This window comes from Zonotrichia albicollis, chromosome 4 (genome assembly GCF_047830755.1).
Source record: "Zonotrichia albicollis isolate bZonAlb1 chromosome 4, bZonAlb1.hap1, whole genome shotgun sequence".
Lineage (NCBI taxonomy): Eukaryota > Metazoa > Chordata > Aves > Passeriformes > Passerellidae > Zonotrichia > Zonotrichia albicollis.
The window spans coordinates 64438893-64461346 of record NC_133822.1 but is presented as its reverse complement, the minus strand read 5'-3'; the positions used below and the strand labels follow the sequence as shown (position 1 = coordinate 64461346).

The following is a 22454-nucleotide window of genomic DNA, read 5'->3' as shown; positions in this document are numbered from 1 at the left end:
AAAAAGTCTCATCAATCTTAAATACTCTGTTTATGTTGCAGAGTATGAGATTTCAGAGGTTATCTGTTATTTTGGTTTTGCCTTCTTAGTAGGTTAAATGTTAAGCATGGAAGGTGCTTTGTTAGGTATTTCAGACAGTAAGTAAAGAGTGCAACAGTTTGTCAGTGAGAGAAAAGTTTGATCTGTATCTTCTGAAGTACTGATATGCCTCTTTTGTTTACATAAAATAACTGATCCTGTTAAAAGGTGGCAGTATTCAAATGAGATGTGCTTATGCAGTGCACAATATGAATGTAAAGTGTACAGGCTATACCAGCTAAATCAAATATCCGTTGCTAGTGAAACTGCAGGTTTAGAGGATGAAAGGAACACAGCACTCTTAATGCACATAGGTGCAGGTAAGTTTTTATTGCTGCATCTCAAGCCAAGCTGTGTTGGAAGCTGTGTTCTGGCCAGGGATACTGGTGTTAGAGGACTCACACACGGGTCTGTTTGTGACATAGTCTTTTGTGTGTGCCTGTGGCTTATGTCCAGTGCAGGGCAGTTTTGGCTCATTGTAGCATGACCTGTGTGAGGTGTGCTATATTGTCACTGGAGGATTCCCACCTTAATGTTCAACACTTTGCTCTAAAATTCAGTCCTCAGCCTATCTCTTGTCTTTCCCACAGCAACTTCAGAGGAACAAGGATGGGTGGTGGTGTGTCCGGTTTATCTCGGCTGTTTGAGGGGCCTGGAAGGCCCGGGGGTGGCCTTGGGGCAGCCCGCGGGTCGAAGGACGAGAAGAGGCTTCAGTTCTTCTTTCTGGTTTTATGTTTATTAATTGTTTATCTAAAAGATGTTCTTTCAGCCTAACAAAGATCCGCTCAGCAGTCAGCCATGGGCACACTGTGCTGTCTCACGGACTGCCACGTATCTTTATACCTTTAGTTACGTATACAATATTTATCATTTTTCCCTAATACTATCTATTCTTATAGCTCGGTGTACTCTTAGTAATAACCAATCTAAAGGTGCCACCGTGGCCAAAGAAGATGGAGGAGAGGAGGAAGAAGAAGGAGGGCAGGACACACCCCAATTCTTCCATCTTACTCTTCTAAACCCCCCTGTACATAAATCCTAAACCCTGTTTCTCACCCTCTAATTAGCTAATCTTTCTACTCTTCACCTCGGTGAGGCTCTCTTATCTTTATAAAGGTGTCGTCTCCCGTGTAGGGTCAAAGTCCTGCCACCAGACACTTCTGGCAACATTCCAGGACTCCCGGGCCCCCCAAGGGTGGTCTCGGGGGCCCGGCATCCCGGGACTCAAATCTTGAGATCTCACAGTGGTGCCTTGTTACTAGAAGGAAGTGCTGTCCTGTGGGGTGTGTGGGGATCCTAGAAGGACCAATGATTAAAAAGAAAGGAAAATTCAGGCTGTAAAATTGAAACGCTTTGAAAGTTCCATGAGGCTTCTAACTACTTGTTTAGCTACCAGAGGTCAGATTTGTAGGCGTATTTAAGCATTCATATACCTCAGTTACTTATTTGTAAGCAGGAACATATGTACAATCCTATCTCAGAGGCTACATGATTAACACTTTGATATTAACACTTTGATTAACGCAAGAGATGTGGGTACTTGCTGCAATGTTAGTGGATACTGTAGCTATCAAAAGCACTTCTAGATAAATTTAGATTTGTTTGTTAAGGAGATCAAACACAGAAATTTTTGCCTGTTCCTTTCAATAAAAAGTGGAACAAGCTGTAGTTTGGTGACTCCTTTTCTAGTTTCTTTACTAGCTATTCTGATGTGTGTGCAGCACATTGAAAATACAGAGCAGTTATAAGACTATGGACAACTTTTATTTCCCTCTTACAGTGTCAACAAGTTGAGGAAACAAAGTGCTGCTTCTGAATTTCTGTATAGCTCAGAAGGAGGAAAACATCCAATAAAAATCTTGTTAAAAAGTAGCTGACTATGTTGTTTTATAGATAGGAACATGAGAGGTTTTTTGAGAGCTTTTTTATCGATTCACTTTGAATCACTGTCTGAAGGAAGCAAATTTAGACAAGACATTAAGGGAACAAGTTTAGCCCTACTGTAGGAGGATACTGTAATGAACTGTCTGTGTGGTGTTTGAATTTTCTCACTGAAATTAAACAGGAAAGGGTCTTTTGTTCTTTAACTTGCCTTGCTATAAGCTGATTTGTGAGTGCATGTACCTCTTGTGTTCTTGAAGACTGCAAGCTAGGAGAGTTTCAGATGCCTAAATATGAAGCTGGAACCGAAACACTTTGGTTGACTAAGGCTATAAAAATGAGTTCATGAGAAAATTTTGTGCAAGGAAGTTCTGCTGAAGCTGGTTTATGTTAGGAAAACTGAAGGGTTGATGTGAAATAGCATGGCAGGGAGTTCTTTCTGCCTCTGCTCTGTCAGCATGTGCAGGGAAAGCATTGCTAGAAGATATTGAACTTTTCTGTGTGTTACTTTCTGAACTTGCTGTTTTGGGGGAAAGAGAATAATGCCCATATGCAAGTACAGCCCCTCTTTGGCAGTACTTTTCTCAGTAGCAATGGCTGTCCCGTGTGTGCTGTAGGAGCAAAAAGAGCTTGAGAAGAAATGTGTGCTATCAATAGAGATGAATAATGGCTAAATTCTAGGTTTGCAGTTTATTTGGTGGTCTCAAAAATTCCTGTTTTGTTCCGAGGTATTTTAAGAGTTGGCAAAAGGGCTTCGTTTTTTCACATATGTATGTATAAACAACAATTTTTAATGGCCCAGTGAATGGCAGGACCCCTCAGACTAACAAAGATACAATAAGCACAAGAATTCCATTTGCCTGGGAAAAAGGTGTTTGAGGTGGAGACTCAATCATCATTCAATCATCAATCACCCCTCCTTGTTTCTTCTAGCTCCAGGAACTTTCTTGGTAGTACTCCAACCAGGAGAATGAATCCCTGATTCAGACAGTCTCCTGGCAGATAAGAGAACAGAAATACTTCCTAATCTCTGATCTTTATGAATGCATAAAAAGCTGAGTCTCCCAGTGCATCTGAAAGAAGTGCACTGTCATGTCTGAGATTTTCAGTGTATGATATGTCTCACAAGAGGCTCTTCCCGGCCTTTGAAGTAGCTGGAGGAGGGGAATTTGATTGGTTTCGCATGTTCATGCCAAGTCTTATGGTAAGCAGAAGTTGAAGTTATGAGATATTGCAGTATACATATTATGAACACTGTGAATAATTCTCTGAACGGTTTTTTTTGCCTGTGGCTTTTCAGCTTGGGATTGAATTTCCTTCTGTTCCCTGGCAAGTTCTGCAGACCGCCTCTTTTTCACAAGCACCTCATCTAATCTTAGTGATCTTTTTATCCTGGAGGAGCAGTGCTATGTGTTGCACTTTTGAATGACTGTGAGACTCTTCCCTGCTTGCCAAAATAGTTTAAAATTCACCTGTGGGTGAACAAGCACAAACAAATAAGATGCCTTGTCACCTTGTGTCATTTCTTTAAGAAAGTAAACTTAAAAAAAGAAAAAAAAAAAGCCCAGAACACAGGTTAGAAAATTAAACTCCAAGAAATTTTGAAATGCATGGATGTAAATTGTTCAAATGATGCCAGAATTTGACCTGAATTGGCCCCTTTTCTTACTGTTGGACATGGTGAAAGGAAGTGCATACACATTTGTGCACTTCAGTTGGTTATCTGTGTAACAGCAAGGTACATTTGGTGTTCTCTCAGAGGCTTCAAATTATATTGTGAATATCACAGCACTCACATACCTTCTGTGAATACACAGAAATACAAGGATAGTGTCTTTCATGTGGATGAGCTAGATCAGCCTGGAGTCCAAGGTATTTGACTAATTCCTAAATACATGGACTTTTGCCAGTGCTGCTGAGGAGGATGCTGCTAGCTGAGTACCCAGCCTTGCCTGTACTCTAGTGACTCTAGAACAAGATTTCTGCATGGAAAATTTCAGCTCCAATGTAACTTGAGCAGATCTAAGCACCTGAAAACAAGGGCATAAAATGCTGGATTGGAGGGGATCTTCATCTAGTTCCAACCATCCTGCAGTTGACAGAAGCTCCTGTAACTAGACCAGGTTGCTCCAAGCTCCATTCAGACTGGCTTTGAACTCTCACAGGGGTAGGGCATCCACAGCCTCTTTGGGCAAACTCTTGCAGTGCCTCACCACCCTCACAGCAAAGAATTTTTTTTCCTAATATCTAATTTGAATCTACTGTCTTTCAGTTGGAAGCCATTCCCTCATGTTCTGTTACTACAGCTCTTGTAAAATGTCCCTTTCCATGGTTTTTGTAGGCTCCCTTCAGGTCTGGAAGGCTGCAATTAGGTCACCCCAAAGCCTTCTCTTTTCCAGGCTGAACAACCACAATTGTCTCAGCCTTTCCTTGCAGGAGAGGTGCTCTGGCCATCTAACCATCATGGTGGCTTCCTCTGGACTCAGTCCAACAGGTCAGTGTCCTTCCCTTGCTGGGGACCCCAGAGCTGGACCCAGCACTGCAGGTGGGGTGTCACCAGAGCAGAGGGACAGCATCACTTCCCTCTCCTGCTGGCCACGCTGCTTTGGATGCAGGCCAGGACACAGCTGCCTTTCTGTGCTGCAAGTGCACATGGCCAGGTTGTGTCCAGCCTCTCATCCACCTGCACCCCCAGGTTCTCCTCAGCAGGGCTGTTCTCAGTCCCTTCATCCCCAGCCTGTGTTGATAATGAGGCATTGCCCCAACTCAGTGCAGTACCTTGTACTTATTAAACCTCATGAGATGCCCATGGACCCACTTGTCCTAAAGGAGAAAGGTGGCAGACTTGCCTGTCATTGTGGCTGCACACTCTCTCATCTGGCCATGGAAGTATTGTTCCATGGATTCCCTGGAGCTGAAAACTGCAGTGAAACAGTGAGCTGGAAACAGCTTTTCTCCAAAGATATAGGTCAGTTAAAAACTGGTGTTAGTTAGCTTTAGTAAACTTCAACGATCTCTCCCTCACCCCCACCAGTATCAGACATATAATTTAGTTAGTAGTGAAAATGGGATGATGTTTTCTAAAATGTCACTTGGTGGGAAAAAATACCATGTAGTGCTTCTGTAAAGGAGTCTATTTTTAAAACAAAACTTGCACTTCATTAGTTTGAAAAGTAGTCTGTAGATAAGAGACATATTTTCAAATGCCAGCAGACCTTAATCAAGCGTAGAACTTTAGGTTGTATTTAGGGCCAGCTGATTCACTGACAGAAAAACACTGTGGTATTTTGCACACAAAGCGACTGAGAACCAAGCCTAGAGCTGAGCATCAGAGTGTTGATACACTCTGAGTGATGCTGTAGTTGAACAAGTATTTTCTTAAAGGGCAGTTGGTTTCAGCATCTCTGCTTCATACTGTTCCTCAAGTTTTGGTGCTGCAGTTCTGCTTGCATCTTTTTAATCATCTGAACTAAAAATGCCTTGGTAGAGTGGGGGGGAAAAGTGGTGTTTTTTTTTAACTGAGCCTGCTTTCCAGTGTGGTTTACTGTCTAAGCCAACAAGTAGTCAAGCCAGTCTGTCAAGAGGCAGGACAGGATAAAAAGAGGTGCTGAGTTTACTTAACCCCACAACAGAGAGACTGTCTGGAGTGAGGTGTCTGTGAGCTGGTGTGTCCCAGTCAGGTTGCAGGTGTCAAGGCAGGGCTTTCCTTCTGCTGTACTGCTTTAGATCTGCCCACACTCGTAAATTGTGGAAATACTGAAGCAGAAGAGCAGTTCAGCTTCACCTGCCATTTCAGCTTACTCTGACATCCAGATTTCCTTGACTTGACTCCTTGGAAGGCAGGAAGGTCTTGATTTTAAAATTGTGCCTTGTAGCACGGCCCCTGGAGTGCTTCTGTTGCCTGTGCAAACTTCTTGCATGTTTTTGAATTGTTTGTTTTAATGAACCTCTCGGACTGTGTGCAGTGTGTATTTTTTTGTTTTAATGAGGTATTTGCCTCGCAGCTCAGGAGTTGTGTCTGTAGCTGTTACCTGCTCAAGCTGTGGGAATCTGTTGGGTTTCATGGGGATTTTGCTCTAGAGACCATTCAGAAGCCAGGGTTTTGGCCACTCTGCTTTTTTCTTGCCCAGCCTGCAGCTGTGATCCCAGTTTGCTGGCTGACCATGAGCAGTGGATAGCCAGGAGGCACAAAATCCTGAAATCCCTCTGCTGCATGGTGGGAGATGTGCCAGTAGACAGAATTACACTCACTTGCTTCATACTGCCCAGGCAAATGCTCTTTTAAAGAAACATATTTTAAGCAAAGCTAGAAAGTAAAATGGCTTTCTAGAAACCGGAATGCAGAGCACTGATCCAACTGCAGGAGACTTATGTATTTGGGGAAGGAGGAGGCTTGCCATTGCCATCACATTTGTGTGCTGTCACCCAAATGCCAGCCAGCTTTTCTCCAGCCTCATCTGACCATAGGGCAGGAGCCAGACTTGTCTGTCCACTCCTCAGAGCGGGACTGCAAATGCATTCCATGAATAAGTTGTTCAGGAGTGCTCTCTCTCTATTTAATAAAACAAAACACTGATCCCATGTACTGTGAAATAGCTCAAATGGAGGTAGCACAAAACACTGCAGTAAAGAAGCAGCACTTTTTTGGAGTGCTTCAGTATTAGTGATGGCAGTGAGAATAAGCAGAATGAGCTCTAGTCATGAATTCAGTGTCTTGTGTAATCACCTCAGAGTACCACTCAAGTCCAATCACAGCACTCTGCCAGCGTCACAGAGAACTTGGACTTTTAAGATTTCTTCATCCCTATTGTTAAACTAAAACATGGAAACCATTCAGTAAGGGTTTGAAAATCCAGTTTCATGGGTTTTCAAACAGAAAAACAGATACTAGCTGACCTTCTAACCTTGGCATATTTATAAATATATGTGGTCACATGATGCAGATAAAACAACATGTATGACTGTAGTTGAATATTAAGATGGTGACTGCTCTCATATTCTGTGCAGCAGTAAAATACTAGAAATATAGATGATTCCTAGAATCTGCCTAAAAACTGTCTTGATGTAGTTGGTATGAACTAGACAGAACTACTGACTGAGTTGAGTAAGATTTTTGCTGTTGCAGAAACTGTTCTCTGGCTTGAGCCACCTCAAGAACCATACTGAAACAGGCTGGTTTTACCTGGGGGAATTGCTGTTGGTTTGTTCTGGTTCTCTTAATAGCAGTAGAGTTGAAGAGGTGACATTTGTGCCTCTTCACTTTGCTGCTTTTGTTACTCAGCCTTTATTAGAGACTGTAGAGACATATATATTTTTTTTCCCTGGACAATTCTTGAGCAGATATTCTGGGTTATGCCAATAATTTTTAATTCTCTCCCATTTGTTTTTACTTCTTGCAGTTCTTGTGTGGTTGGTGAAAATAAGCCTACGCTGCAGGAATGCAAGAGGAGCAACAGCCTGAGGTAGGGCTTGGAGATGAAGTTTGTATCTCAGTACGATCACAGGGAAGGTCAGGAGTGAATCAGCCAGGTTCTTCCACTTATTTTTGAGCAAGTTCAGCAGAGTCTTAGGACTGAGAATGCAGGTGTGAGACCCCTTTTAAAATGGGAATGGAGAGCTGAATGCTATTTTTCTTGATACATTTAGGTTCTTTTCAGGTTCTCTTTCCCTCCAGTTGCAAAAGCTAAAATGGGTCTTTTCTATTATTCTACTTGCAAGTGAGGAATTGTATAAAATCGCTGAACCTATGAGATTAAACCTTTAGGAGGAAAAAGGGTTTGTGAGTAAATTACAGAAATTGATTATATACAAATAATCTCATTGTACATGGCTGAAGTTCCTTGCCACATTAAACTGAGATTCTTTTTCTATCCTTTCTGTTCCTTTCCTTCTTTCAAATCCATGTATCTCAAAACCTTTTTCTGGAATAATAGGTGAAACTCAGGAAATTTTTATTTTACCAAGTATAAGAATGTCAGCTTTTTTGTCCTGTTAATAAAAAAAAGGACAACGGATTCCTAACATGGTGGCTTAGTGCTGTGCTCATTGCAGTTGTGATGACAAAGCCAGCACAAGTGATAGGATTAATTCCATATGTTACAGATGGATAAATTTTTCCAAAATATTGTTGTGACTAGACTTAACGTATGCAAGCAGTAGTCAAGCCATATGTTGTGATCAAAGGCTGAGCTGGTGTTAAATTAGATTTGTGAATGTAATTGCAATTTGCAGTGTAATTGCAGTTTGCAGTTGTCAATGAACAGACTTCTGCTTTGTAGTGAAAGGATGATGTGTTGCTGTGACTGTTTTAAACTTTGCATTATAAAGCTGTTGTACGTTTTGGGTTTAGTCCATGAAATGTATCATAAATTTTTCCTTGCCTTCAGTGGGGCCACGGTAAGACTCAGGATTTATTTTCTCACAATTCCTGTTTGGCATTATGGAATGCAAGAAGAAAATAATTACTCTTATAGAAAGCTCTTAACATTTGGGTGTGCTTTGTACAGCCTTGCTTTAAACCTTACCAGGTTAAGTGCAAAGTACATAAACCAGTCACTTTAGCTAAAAAGCAGATATGCATCAGGAGAGGTTGGCTGCCTGCTTGCTGACTCATTAATATTGTCTTTCCTTTGGAAAGTACTTAAATGGTGATGGATTCTCATCCTGTCTCTAATTTTTTTAATTAGTGTTGTTCAGAAATTCCAAATTCTTCCAATAATCATCCTCATTAAACTTTGAATTAAGGTAGTTGCCTAAAGGTAGTTTATAATTTAGCTTTCCCTTACTTCTGAGTCTTTTCTGCACTAACTGTGCCTCTCTTGCTTGAATGACATTGGCTGAATAACTGGAATTATTTAAATTCTATGCATGGGTTATAAAACTTGCTATTTAACTAAAAATCAGAAAGGTTTTTGTTAGCCAAAGACCTGTATCACATACTTCTAGGGATAATATTGAAGAGTCAGTCTTTGTCAATCTTTTCAATTGCCTTCTGTTCCTTTAGAGAGCAAAGCTCTGCAGGTGCCTTGTATCTTTGATTTCTGATAGGTATAAAGTCAACATGTGCATGAATTTTGTAAGATTTGATGTGCATATTGTGTAATTGCCTTATTCCAATAAATACTTGGCCTGACTCTTCTAGAATGGATGTGTTTAGTCTTGTGAGTACTGATTAACTTTGTCAGACTCCTGACAGAATAATGCTGACTGGTAGTTGAGTCAAATGATATAACCAGTGCACATTTTAGTTTTCAACACAAAGTGCTGTAGTAGCTGTAGTACTGTAGTAATGTTAGAGATAAATTTGTTCTTTTTATCCAGAATCCCATTTATTTTAAAACTCTGTGTCAGGTATAAATTTTATCTCTTAAAATAGGCATGAAGTAGTCCATTTTTAAGATGTTCTATCGCATACTCAGGCAGCTAGGAAAAAATAGTTGTAAAATCACAGATATTTTGAACTGTGACACTGCTTAAATTATTTACTTGAATATTATTGGTAGGTTCAAATTGAGTAAACTCACAAAGGAAAAGATTTATTGAAACATTTCATTATAATTCCCAGCCTCCTTTTGAATTTGTTTCATACAGGCTGCTGCAGATCCAATGTCGTCCTCTGATGCACCAGGAGATGGCCCAAAGGGAGCACCAAGTATATCACAGAATATCTGTATGTTTCTGGTTGGGCTGGGGAGGGTGGTCTTACTGGAAGGGGTATTCAACTAAATGTCTTTGCCTTTTTCTTACCTAAAAAGGACAGGGCTGTTGGCAAAAAAGGAGATGCTAATGAAGACATAGCTGATTTAATCTGTTCTTGATTTGTTTCAAGGCCCAGCTGTGTAAATCAAATTGAGAAAGAGCAATGACATGTAGATTGTCAGTTTGCTGATCCCATACTTTCAAAAGTAAATATTTTTAGATTTAATAGGTACACTCAGCTATTGTTTTAAGCTTAGCTTTCTAAGCCAGTGATGCATGAGTATATGTTTGCTTTGACAGTCTGGCATCTAGTGATACAATGGTGATGAGTTGTCCCAAATGGAAAGCTTTGCCCATGCTAGCATGATAATGTTTTGGCAAGACTGCAGGATGTGGCAAGTATTCCAACCAAAACTGTCTTGTGAAGCCCAGGAAGAGTATCTTTTCTTACCTGTTATTGGCAGGCTCAGATAATGACAGGCATTTCTCAAGAGGAAAAAAACAAAGGCTTCTTAGGATTTGCTTTATCTGTATTGATACACTGTTATTATATTAGTGTATCTGGTGCTGATTCGTAACAATAGGAGCATTCAGATTGTGCTTTCTGGCAAATAATAGGCTTTGAGCCACCTTAGGGAAAATTGGTGTGTAACAATAACACTGCTGAATAATTCCTAGGGATGTCAGCTTTCATGGGAGCAAACACAGCCTTGACTAAAGCTATGCAGACCTAAAGAAGCCGATTAAATTTTATGTGGCTTTTTTCCCAGGTATAGAAGTTGGTTCAATAAAAAACATAGCTGCTCCTGAGGATGTTTTCCTTAATTGTGTCCTTAAATTATAACATCTGGTGCTATACCACTATCACATTTTTTCTTCATGTGAAACATTATTCAATCCAGTACTAAGTATATGTGTGAGGTGAAAGCTTGAAAAGTAAATAGAAATTACACCCTCTAAGGGTTACCAAATGTGTAGAAACCACTTTCAGATGGGGGAATCTGAATCATAAATGGCTTTAGGCTAGGAAAGTATTTGAGGCAGGTATTACACACACTTCCCCATGTATTATGTTCTCCATTAGGCATCCACTTTTGACCATAGTGGGAGGTGGGATATTTGCTTAGGTGGGTTTTTGTTCATCTGCTATGGCTGCTTTTATAATTATGTGACTGAGAGGGCTACAAATGCAACAGCCTTACCTCTACTTCCTTTTTCAGTCATGCTTTTCTTACCTTCTCCTCAGCATCACCATCTGTTTTGGCAGCAACATTTTCATAGCTCAGACAGTACTGATTGCATGTTCTTGGGTATTGACCATGAAGAAGCAGGTTGCTCAAATGCTAAGGATGTTGAAGGGTTGCTTTTGGTTTTTGGGTTTGGGTTTTCTCTTTGGTTGGTTTTGTCCTAATTTGGTGGGATTTTTGTTTGGTTGGTTTTGGTTTGGGGTTGTTTTTTTGTTTTGTTTTTTTTTTACATAAAGTCTTACAAGAGTAGTATTTGTGGGACACAGCTGGGGCCAGAGCCACACAGCTAAAGCAGATTCAGAAAATGAATGTGTGGTAGGAGGCTGTAATTTATCTGCATCTTTGACATCCTGCCTACAAACTGTTCACTAATCTTTTTTTTTTTTTTTTTTTTTTTTTTTTTGTTCCCCTGGGCTTATGATCCTATTCCAGGCTTCTGGAGACCACTTGAGACTTCTGCTAACTTGTGCAGCAGCTTGCCAGAGAAAGAGAGTTGGTTGGAAACAAAACTCTGCTTTCCTGCTTGATATTTTTTTCCCTAAGATGCATTACAGCTTTAAGATGACTCATTCAAAACAACTTTAATTTCTCATTGATAAAGAGTTAAAGCTTCTGTGTCTCAGTCAATGAGGCTGCCTGGCAATGAGCATCTGTGACAAAGCTGATAGATCCTCCTGTTTTCCCTACAGGAAGCTTGACATAGAGAAGCTAAATTCACTTTGTACCATTTTGATCTTAAATAGTTGTTGAATCTAGGGAAGACTGAATGAATTCCTGACCTAAATATCTCTTGAGGTTTAATTTTCCTTTGTGTACTGATCTCTGGTGTGTTAATCCCAGAAAAGGCTAAGGTTGGTACTGTAGGTATCCTATATGTGCCAATATGTGGAGGTGACTTTGCCAATCATATTCACACCAGTGTCCATGTATTGCTATGGTTTATATAGATAAGAATCCCAAAATTGAACACTTTGGGTTTAGAATTTAAAAAATGCTTTTTTTTTTCTTTTTCTCTAATTTAGTGTATACCTTTTCTAAGTATTCTTTGCTTCTCTGTCCACCTCACCTGCCACACAGCTTCTCTCTTTCCCTTACTGAACTGCGTGGACAACCTGTCCCAGTGTCCACAGGGTAGGAAACCTGGACTGAGACCCATGCTTGGAGGCAGCCTCTCCAGTGATGGCACTCTCAATGATGTAGCTTCAGAATTGAATGTAAGATTACAGTGGTAAATCAATGGCCTTTTAGCTCTGCTCTGCTGTTTAGTGGCGACATTTTTATTTTCTGTCTCTACTTAACTGCACTTTATATCATGTGTGCTTTTCTTTTCTGTTTTTCTTTACATTTATAGCTGACGCAGATGCATTTAAAATCCTGCTGGAGATGAAGCTGAAGAAGAGGCAGAAAAGGCCTGCTTTACCAAACACTGTGACTGAGCTTAATACTGAGGATGGTTCTAAAGTGTATGTGGTTGGAACAGCCCACTTCAGTGACAGCAGCAAAAAGGATGTAGTAAAGGTAAATACTCAGTGTGAGCCCTTCAGCAGCATCTTTATAATGTTTCAGTTTAGCACTAAGTAGAATGAAGTCCAGCTCTCTGACTTGGTTCTGTGCTGTAACCTTCAGGCTCTGGTTTTTGTAATTGGCTGTTGGAGGGCTAACAGCACTATGGGATGAGAAGCAGACATTTACGGTAATAATTTTTCATGCAATACATTGGTCTCCCAGCTCAAATATTTTTATTTGCCCTTCAATAAAAAAGGCAAATACAGCATCAGTGTTGAAAGTAGAAATCTCACTAGTGAAGCTTACAGTGCCTGGGTAGTATTTGGCTATAAAACCATCCTGCACAACAATTGGATTCCATTCTCAAGCTGCAAATAGATCTGAAGCCCTAGTGCAAGTAGGAACTATTTCATATGGTACCTCCTGCAAACTCTGCAGTTTAGACTGCCTTTATTCAGGAGGTAGAGGGGGAGAAATCTTGTAAGAAGCAGGGTTGACAGTTCTGACACAAAGTGTATTCTGTCTCAGATGGAAAATACCACAGAGAACAGTCAAATTAATTTTGTGAATGTGAAAAGTTTTACCTGAAGTGTTTCTTCCCTGCTCCCCTCCCCAGCACAGTATGTTCACCATTATCCTGTCCCAAAGCATCCAGTAACTAAGACATTTTGCTGTCACCTTCCTTAATATTTTTGTCAATGCATAGTTATTTGGAGAACTCTTATTTACTATTCTACTTCTTTTAAAATTTAAAATTGTTATTGGAATGTGATTTTAAGGTCCTGTCTCTCTTTAAAATGTTGATATTGGCTGCATTCTGTTTATTCCTTTCTAAAGCAGTATAAATAAACTCATCTTTTTCAGACAATACAAGAAGTGCAGCCTGATGTAGTTGTGGTGGAACTGTGCCAGTACAGAGTTTCTATGTTAAAAATGGATGAAAAGACATTACTGAAAGAAGCCAAAGAAATAAATCTGGAAAAACTTCAACAAGCTATAAAACAGGTATGATTCCTACAGTGAGAATTAAAGGTTTGTGTTGAGAACAATTTGTCAGATTGCAATCAAAACCAGTGTTCCCACCAGCTGGGAACCTAACACTGTTGATGTAGGTGAGAGTACTATTAAAGTGGCAAATCTAGGTTTGGGCGTTATTTCTGTTTTCAGATGGAGCATTGAGGGCTTTCTTTTCACAAGGGGATTGGCTGGGGAAATTGTTGACCTTGACAGGAGTCCTCCTGCATTTAACAGCTGCTCCATTTGCAGGACGCAGGTCTAACTTTGCAATTGCAATGCTCTGCTAATATATTTAAATGGGATTATTATTCCTGCAATCTGCATCTGTATCACAACTATTAAAGAGCACTTACTTTTGGTATTTTCTGTTTAGCTGCATTCCTTCTTCAACCTAGTGTATTGCTCTTTAATTCCTACCTATCCACTTGTTTTTGGAGTAGTTTGTAATTGACAGTAGGCCCTAGATGAAAAATTTGGGCTAAAAAGTGTGGGATTCTCTTCAAATTTTAACTACTCTGGCAGTTTGATGTGGACATGTCTGGATGTTTGTGCAAAAAAAAATCCCATACTTTTTCAGTTCCACTTAGCTAGCTTGTATTTGAGTGATTTTAAGCTAGGCACAGTGCAACAACACAAAGTTGACTTAAAAATGTCAGGACACTTCATTAGAATGGCAGTGCTTGATCAGTAGTAAAGAGTTTGCATGTCCAGTTGGATGAAGAAGTTTGTAGATTGTTATTTTGATTGTGTGGTAACTGTATATTGCAATTGCTTTATTGATGTAATTGGGGGATTTCCAGGAGTCTACCCTCCCCTCACAGGAGAATAATCTGCATGCATGCAGAAGCCCTTCCAGTGGCTCAGGGCTATGCAGTGTGTGTGCTCACACAGGGTCTCAGAGCTGGCTTTCTGACTCATGAGGGAGGCAATAATGTGTCTTTCCTGTTTTCTTTGTTTATGCCCTATCAAAGGAAAAGACACTGCAAAACACTTGCATGTTGCATGAATGGTTGCATCTGTTTATCGTAGGTAAGGTGGATTATTCTGATGCATGTAGCCAAAATGCATGTGGCTGGGCAACATGCATAGCTGGGCGACTTCTGACCTTGTGATCAGGCACAGAAACTTTTTTTCTTTATATCAAAGCTAAATGCAACAGTTTATGTTGTGTAAAGAGGAAAAGGACAATGAAAACAAAATAGCAGACTTTTTTTTCTCTGTGATGTAAAGTCAGGTTGGCAACTTTGCAGTTACCACTTCCTACCAGGGCGTGAAGTGATCTTGCATGCAGACAGTAGAAAACAGACTCTGTTGGCTCCAAAGCCACAGAGTACTGCAAAGATCCTTCCTGTTCTTATAGCTCGGTATTATTCTCCTTCCCTTTATTTGCAGGAATAATGCAAATAATAAAATTTGAACACTGGACCTTTTAAAGAATGTATTTCTCTATCTGTGGTCTCAACCAAAAAATTCCCCAACCTTTTCCCTTTGAATCACTAACAGTATAGATTATATAGGGAAAACCAGGAAGAACAGTCCAACTGTCTCATGCCAAATTGTAGTGTCTTTGTTTTTCTCTGATAAGCATCAGGCCAGTTGGTAAGTTGCTCAGTTATGCCTTAGTTGCCTCCTCTTATTGAAATGAGACAGGCCCAAAAGCTAAACTAAAAATCAAAGCTGCTTTCAACTTTTATCCTTAAGTTCGGAAATGAGGGGAAAAACCCAAATGGTGTCTTTTTATAACCACATTAAATATTAAGTGCAAAAATTGGATTCATTGCTCTTAATTGAAGCTGGAAGTTGAGCACAATGTTAACATGAAACATACATATTTGCAATGGATCATTGGCATCCACAGCTTATCAAGCAACTGCTGCAGGTTAAAACCAGACTTCCTTTAGCTCCTTCTTGAATTTCAAAACCCTTACAGTCGTTTGCAGAGAAGTACCTGTTTGCTTTCCATTAAGCAAAGCAACATGGTGCAGACTGGTATCTGGCTCAAATGTGGATAACCTGGAGATGTGCAGTACCAGTTGGCTCAAACCAATCTGATAAGACAGGTTTTTCTCTTACCTTCTCCCTGGCTTCCTGCACTATCCCTTCTGTGTCCATAACCACAGAACTGTTCAACCATTAAGTTATTCAGACACTTGCTTCAAGCACACAGAGTAAATACAGACTGAAATAAATCTGACTATCCTTCTTTATTTTCTTAACCTGTACACAATCAAAATGTACAAAAACTTGTACATTTTTGTTGCAAGGCAGAATACTTTGGCCGCACAGTGAGGTAAACTGATAAAAACTGACATATGGGCTGTATTGATCAGTGCAATTGGCCCCAAAATGTAGCTTCAGTGCTGTTTCTTCATTTTTTTAACATGTTTTTCTCCCTCTTCTGCCAGAACGGAGTCATGTCTGGATTGATGCAAATGCTGCTTCTGAAGGTTTCTGCTCACATCACAGAGCAGTTGGGAATGGCCCCAGGAGGAGAATTCAGGGAGGCTTTCAAAGAGGTGAGAACTTGAGATGGCTTTTTTGAGGTCAGATTAGTGGCCTTTTGCTTCCAGAGCTGAACTCAATAAAACCATTTTGCTATTGCCTAGAAAAGAGCACTCTGGCCATACCTCTGCTGAAGCCAATGAAGTAGTAAAAATAATTTTTGACTTCAAACTGTACTTTAAGGTACAAAGATTTGTAGACATAAGTGGTAGGAAAGCAATTCAAATAAGGCTTTTTCCTGATGATATTTCTGAAGACATTTGTTTTCATTAATGATTTAGTTTCTTTTATATAATTATTTTTGAATTCTCAGTATTGATCTTGGTCCCATTGTTTGATGTGTCAGGCTTTCAGGCTGTGAAAAGCAGCTCTAAAGGATTAATGACATCTGAAATGTTCCATTCATCTACAAAGATTGGAGAAGTCAAATATCTGACTGATCTGTTGGTCCTGTATGGTCTTTTAATGTCACCTTTTGTACTAGTGCCAGCAGTGATACTGGAATTAAATAGTAGCTGTGTTTTACACTACTCTTATTTTTTTGTCTGGGAATACTGAGACACTATTTTCTGTATGTGCATCCATCTTGCAGAATGTATCATGCTATTTTAATGTAAATTATGCACTAGTAAGGAAATCTGAGAGACATTGCTGATAAATAATCTGGAATCATTTGTTATATTTACCCTTAATAAAAAGAAAACTTCTTCAAGGTTTATTTTCTTGAGCATTCTAGACCAGAATGAAACATTTAAGTGAAACTTTTAAGTGTTTCCTATTTTAAGCAGGAAAGAAAAAGAATTAGCTCTGTCCTATTCTAAAGTGATTGCTTAAAATTTTTAAACAACTATGCATAGAAAAGAATTTTCTAGAAATTCCATACTGTGCTAAAATGTGTCAGGGTGAGCTTACAGCCAAGTCTCCCATTATCATGTGATATCTGGCATCAGTTATTGTCTCATAAGCTCTTTCTTTAATATCTTTTACCATGAACAAATGTAAGGTTGATGATCCTGACAAATCCTAGGGGAAAGCAAAATGATGACACCAATGATGGTTCACCTCAGACTTTATTCAGGCCCAGATAGATATTGAGCCACACTGTCATCTTATATAGTAAATATTCAGAAGCTTTGTGCTTCAGTACAAGTAACCTCAAGGGTGTGGCATTACAACTTAATGGAATACCAACTGCATTGTGTAGTGGATTTATTCCTTTATGAAGTAATGTAGTAGTATTTTGTAAATTTTACTTATTGCAAAGCCAAAATAGTTTTTTTATCTTGAAGTATGAAATATCTTACTCTTTAAGATACCTTGTATAACACAGTAAATCCTCACTGTTCATTGATAAGAATGTTCTGTGCTGCAGTATGAAATGCTGACTGGTTATTTGTATCTTCCCTTTCAGGCCAGTAAAGTACCTTTCTGTAAATTCCACCTTGGTGACCGACCCATCCCTGTTACATTTAAGAGAGCAATTGCTGCACTTTCCTTCTGGCAAAAAGTCAAGCTTGCCTGGGGCCTTTGCTTCTTATCTGACCCCATCAGGTATGAATAAGCACCCCATATGTTTTATGTTTGGGGTGGATTATTCAATTCTTCTGTTTGACTTTAGTATGAGGGTACCCAGCCTGATGCCATGAAATTTGAAGTTAGTGAGAGGGATGAATATACAAACTATCCTGCAATTATATGTATTTTTGAAGTGAGAGCTGTCTTTCTGATCTTGTCAGGTCTTCCTTTGTCTTTCAATGCATTACTTCCAGGTGAAGTGTAAGAGTTGATGCTGAAGAATTTCTAGTATACTTTAAAAATTTATTTAAATTATTATTTTATTATGCAAAAAATGAAATCTTTCTCACTACTGTGTGGGGATATTGTAAATAAGAGAATAAAGGCCTCAGTGCAATAATTTGTATATTTTTAAGAGTTCCACATCCCGTCATTAACATGAGATTGGATGGAAAATGAAGTAATAATTCAACATCAAAATTGTCAGTCTGTTGATGTTTCTGGGTCTGTTGAAAGCTAGCATTTCTCCTTTAGCTTGCCCTGCTGACATTTGTAGTGTCCTTTTCATCTTGGGAACTAAAGGAAGCCTGTTTGACGTCATTCTTTGATAGACAGTGATGCTAAACCAGATAATGTCATTGCCACAAGCTATGACCCACAGCTAGGGGTGCTAACAGAAGGGTTTATAGCATCTATGAAAAGAATAAAAGCTCATTACATTTACTCCTGCAGTTCCTTTTTTGCATTTCCTGCCTGTTTGCTATTTTTCTGTTCTGCAAATTGGTTTATAACTTTCATGGCCCTGTGATTGACACTGGGAACCTGCAGATGTTTCTCCATGCCCTCAGACTGTGCATTACAGTGTGCCTTTTTCATTCCTTGAGTATCTGTGTGTTTAGTGATCAGATCTGTTTCCTCAGAAGAGCTGTGTGTAGGCTCTTCTAAGCTTATTGATGCACACTGAAAATGGGGCACCACGGTAACTCCGGCCTTTGATGCCCTAGTGGTTTTGCTGACTTGAGTTGCCAGCTTTTAAAGTGGGAAAGGAGAAAATCCAGTTGAACTGGCTAAAGGCAAGTGACTTCTTTTCTTTCCCTTCACTGCAGAGGTATTGTTAGGTATCAAGTTCTACAGGTTTATGGAGATTATTTTCCTTCTGGAGAGGAAAACTGGGGGAAGAGAACTGCAGACTGTGTTTAGTTGTAACACCCAATTGTTTTGATTCATTAGTTTCTCTATGTTGACCTTTAAAAGCGTAATAGGTACTGAGAAAACTTACCTTTCTTTCAGTAAAGATGATGTGGAGAAATGCAAACAGAAGGATTTACTGGAACAGATGATGGCAGAAATGATTGGAGAATTCCCTGATCTTCATCGAACGATTGTCTCTGAACGAGATATTTACTTGACCTACATGCTGAAGCAAGCAGCAAAGCAGATAGAACTACCTCGAGCTTCAGAAAGTAATTGTTTTAAAGCAGAGATTATAACCAGCAAGGTGTTCTTTGTGTACTGGTACAAAGTTCAGTTCTCAGGAAATCTGGGATGTTCAGTTCGTGAATGCCACATGTCACATAAGATACAATGCTTAAAAAAATTAAAAAGGGCTTCTGTTGAAACCACCTAGAGCAGTAGACTCTAAATTATGTTTCCTTTCTCACTGTGCTGTTTAAAAGTGGTAAGTACTAATTAGCCAGACAACCATTTCAAAAGGCAGGGATCTGGTATGACAACACAGTATGGGACTGTCTTCTATCTTGCTTGTCCCGTTTTCTCACCAAATTCATTGTTGTCACTGGCTGCTGAGGGTCTCGTTTCTTGATAAGTTAATTCTCTAATTTCAGTACTCGTCATAGGTTTTTTTTTATAATTGTAAATTGGGCTGCTAGGAACTTTGATGATCTGGCAGTAATAATCATATGTGACTGCTATTTCAGCAAGTTATAGGCATATAGAAAAATAGTACTTGACTAATCTTTGGAAGTATTCTGCTGCCATATGTAATTGGCATGCCCTTCCTATAGATAGGCATACTGAAGTGTGTTACCTTTTACTTAATATCTTAAGAAGATAGTGTTTGTTCTGCACTTTAGTGCAGAACTGTTGTTGCAGTTCTGCTTTAGAGCAACTCTAGAATAGACTGAGAAAAAGAAAACTTAGAAAAACTAATTTGGTAAATATGTATAATAGTTCTAGTGTTTTCAATACAGATTTTTTCCATTTTGAGGCTGGCTGCTCTTCACGTTTACTTTTTTCCTGGAAAAATCAAGGGTGAATATTTAAAGCAAAACAGTAGAACTTGTATTTTATATTTATATATTATGTAGAATTTTCCTCATAGGAAAGCAGCCTGATCATTATTCCTTAGAAAGTTTTTTGTGAGTTATTTTATTGTGGCACAGTGCTATATTTCTCATTGGGGAAAACTTCCAGAAACCGCATTTTGGGTGTTGTGAAATATGGGTGGTAGATGGGAGGTGAGGGTGAGAGCTGGCACATGTTGCTTTGGTCTGATGGTTGCTGGCTAACTGCTGGATGTCTCTGGCCTGGGTTTGCAGTTGCTGCGGCCAGGTCTCTGACAGAGAGCTTCAGAGGAACAGGTGTGGTCTCAAGCATTGTTCTCTGATTGTGAGCCCAAATCTTGTTACACTTTGTGTGCCAAGTGCCGCTGTCCAAAGTGGTGGAGAAAGTTCTGTGTTCGGGAGATGGCAAAGACCAGGGATGTTCCTCTTGAGCAGCACAGAAACATGACCTACACAGAGAAGGAAAGAAGTTAATTTAGCTTGCATCTGCTGAGCCTGTCACCCTGAGGCTGAAGTATGAGCACTGGCTAGGTCTATTTATTAATGAAATGGTTCCTGAAAATCCAGAAACCATGCTGACTTTTTCAGAGTTTCAATGAAAGAGGCAGTTTGTGAGATCAGTATGCAACAACCGGGTTTCAATATGTGGTAGTAAATGTCCCTATATCTTGGAAAAATCAATTTTGTAGTCTCACACATTGGCTACTTCTTTATAGCTTGAAATATAGTTCTTTTACAGATATGTTCCTTTCTCTTCATCTTTTTCTCAGATGAACCTAGAAAATATATCCCAGCTGTTGTAGTTGGTGTTGTTGGCATGGGTCATGTACCTGGGATTGAAAAGAACTGGAATTCTGACTTAAAGATCCAGGAAATAATGAGGTAACAGTTGTGCTTTCCTGCATGTTGATATAACAGCTTCTTTCGCTAAAAATCAGAAGTTTCTTTGTAGTTTTTTTGGTTGATTGTCACAGCTTGAAGGAGCATCTCTGCTGTCCTCCCGGCCTGTCAGCTTGCTGACTTGCTATGCAGTGCTTGCAGATTGTGCTGACAGCAAAGAAAAAATCACAGGAAAAAAAAAAGTTGAATATGGAGGGAAGTAGAGATGAGAATATGCCCTTGCCTGGACAGAAAATTAATTTAAGTCTTCTAAAATGAAATTCAAATGAGGGCTGTTAAAGATGATGAAAACAGAACAAGGGTTTTAGTCTAACTTAGGTAAATGTAAATCACTGGATTTAAAGCTTTTGTTTTGTCAGGACACTGCTGGTTCTGGCAAGCTTAGTGTTGCAGTTGCTTGTACCCTATTTTAAGTGTTTGTCTAAGTAATGACTTTTTTTAATGTGTATACCTAACTAATTATGAGCTGGTTCAAGCCACGTACCTTGTGAACTCTTGCTTCAAAGTACCTATTAAAATAGACATATATGCTTTGTAAAAGACAGAATTGAAGAACCAAAGCATTCAGACTATGTGTATCCCATAAAGCCACAAAGGTCAGGACTTCAGAAATACAGGAGAGATTATAATACAACCTAGTAGTATTTGTCTGTGGGGCTTTAGGATTATGGAGTCTTTCAGAAATTCACACTTTCCTTATCACATCTGTTTATTGTATTAATGTAACCACCTCACCCATCTCTTCAGAGGCTATGAAAACCAGAAAAGACTGACATCCACATAAATGTTATATTTAGACATTTAAAATATGATTTAGAGAGACTTTTGTTTCTGGATTCAAGAATGCAAAGTATAGAAGCTCTGCCTAGCCATTTATAACTCTCTTTCCAGGCTCAGCCTCCCCTGGAGTCACAGACTAGATGTCCATTTTCCTCTGCACCCTCACAAATAACCTGTGTAGTTGTGTGCTGGCTGTTGGTTGCATCATTGACAGCACAGAACTGAACAGCCCAAACACCAAGTGCATGTCTTCAAGCCTGCACAGAAAGTCTTTCTCATGAAAGTTTAGGCTCTGACTTGGTTGTCTTTACCATGTCAGTGCCATAACTGAGCAGAAGAGTTACTAGTTTCTTACACAAGGCATTAATATTGCATTAACTTGATTTTCTGAAATAATTTGAAGCAAATGACATTCATAAGAGTGATATATTTGCAAATTATTTTTCTTTCAACTTTTTTGCCCTTCCTGCTGTTACACTGCAGTTGCAGAGCAGAGTTAGGGCTTTCTTTTGTGTGTTTAGTGTTCATCACTCCTCTAAGATGGCAAGTTTTTAAGATTTTCTCAGATATTTAGTTAAGTTTTAGAAGTTGGAACATGAACTTGAAGATTTGCTGGATAAAAGCATGCATATATTTCTAATTTTTAAGTTCATGCATTGAACCTGACTCCAAGCCTGACTCCAGACGTTACTGTCTGCCACAGAATATTTTGAGTAGGAAGGGATGTACAAGGATCATTGAGTCCAGCTCCTAAGTGAATGGCCCATAGGGACTGAATCCATGACCTGGGCATTATTAGCACTGTGCTCTGATCAGCTGTTATTAATTGGTTTTTTAAAATTGTGGTGAGGTATTAGAATTGAGAAAGAGTAGGCAGAGAAAGGTATAAGAACATATAAAGAGATGCCTTTACACCATTCTTGGATCAATACATACACTTTTTTAAAACTCTCCTCTGTGTTGCTGTAATTTGAGCACATGGATCTAAACTCAGTCTAGTTGTATCCTTATCTCAGCACATTTAACC

The 22454-nt window shown here is 39.4% G+C and overlaps 1 protein-coding gene across 3 annotated transcripts in view; it reads left to right on the top strand.

Annotated features, from left to right (window-relative positions):
- The window catches only part of TRABD (TraB domain containing), a 31766-nt gene that overhangs the window by 5343 nt on the left and 3969 nt on the right, over positions 1–22454 (top strand). For 2 of the 3 annotated variants that reach the window (XM_005481923.4, XM_014275969.3), the window contains exons 2-9: positions 7359–7421; positions 9550–9628; positions 12256–12422; positions 13275–13415; positions 15833–15943; positions 17341–17480; positions 18735–18907; positions 20518–20629. In XM_005481923.4, coding sequence (XP_005481980.1) covers positions 7398–7421; positions 9550–9628; positions 12256–12422; positions 13275–13415; positions 15833–15943; positions 17341–17480; positions 18735–18907; positions 20518–20629 — 947 coding nt within the window. In that variant the 5' untranslated portion in view covers positions 7359–7397. Of the gene's footprint in view, positions 1–7358; positions 7422–9549; positions 9629–11981; positions 12119–12255; positions 12423–13274; positions 13416–15832; positions 15944–17340; positions 17481–18734; positions 18908–20517; positions 20630–22454 lie in introns of those variants that run through there. The other variant, XM_005481924.4, reaches the window with a different exon arrangement.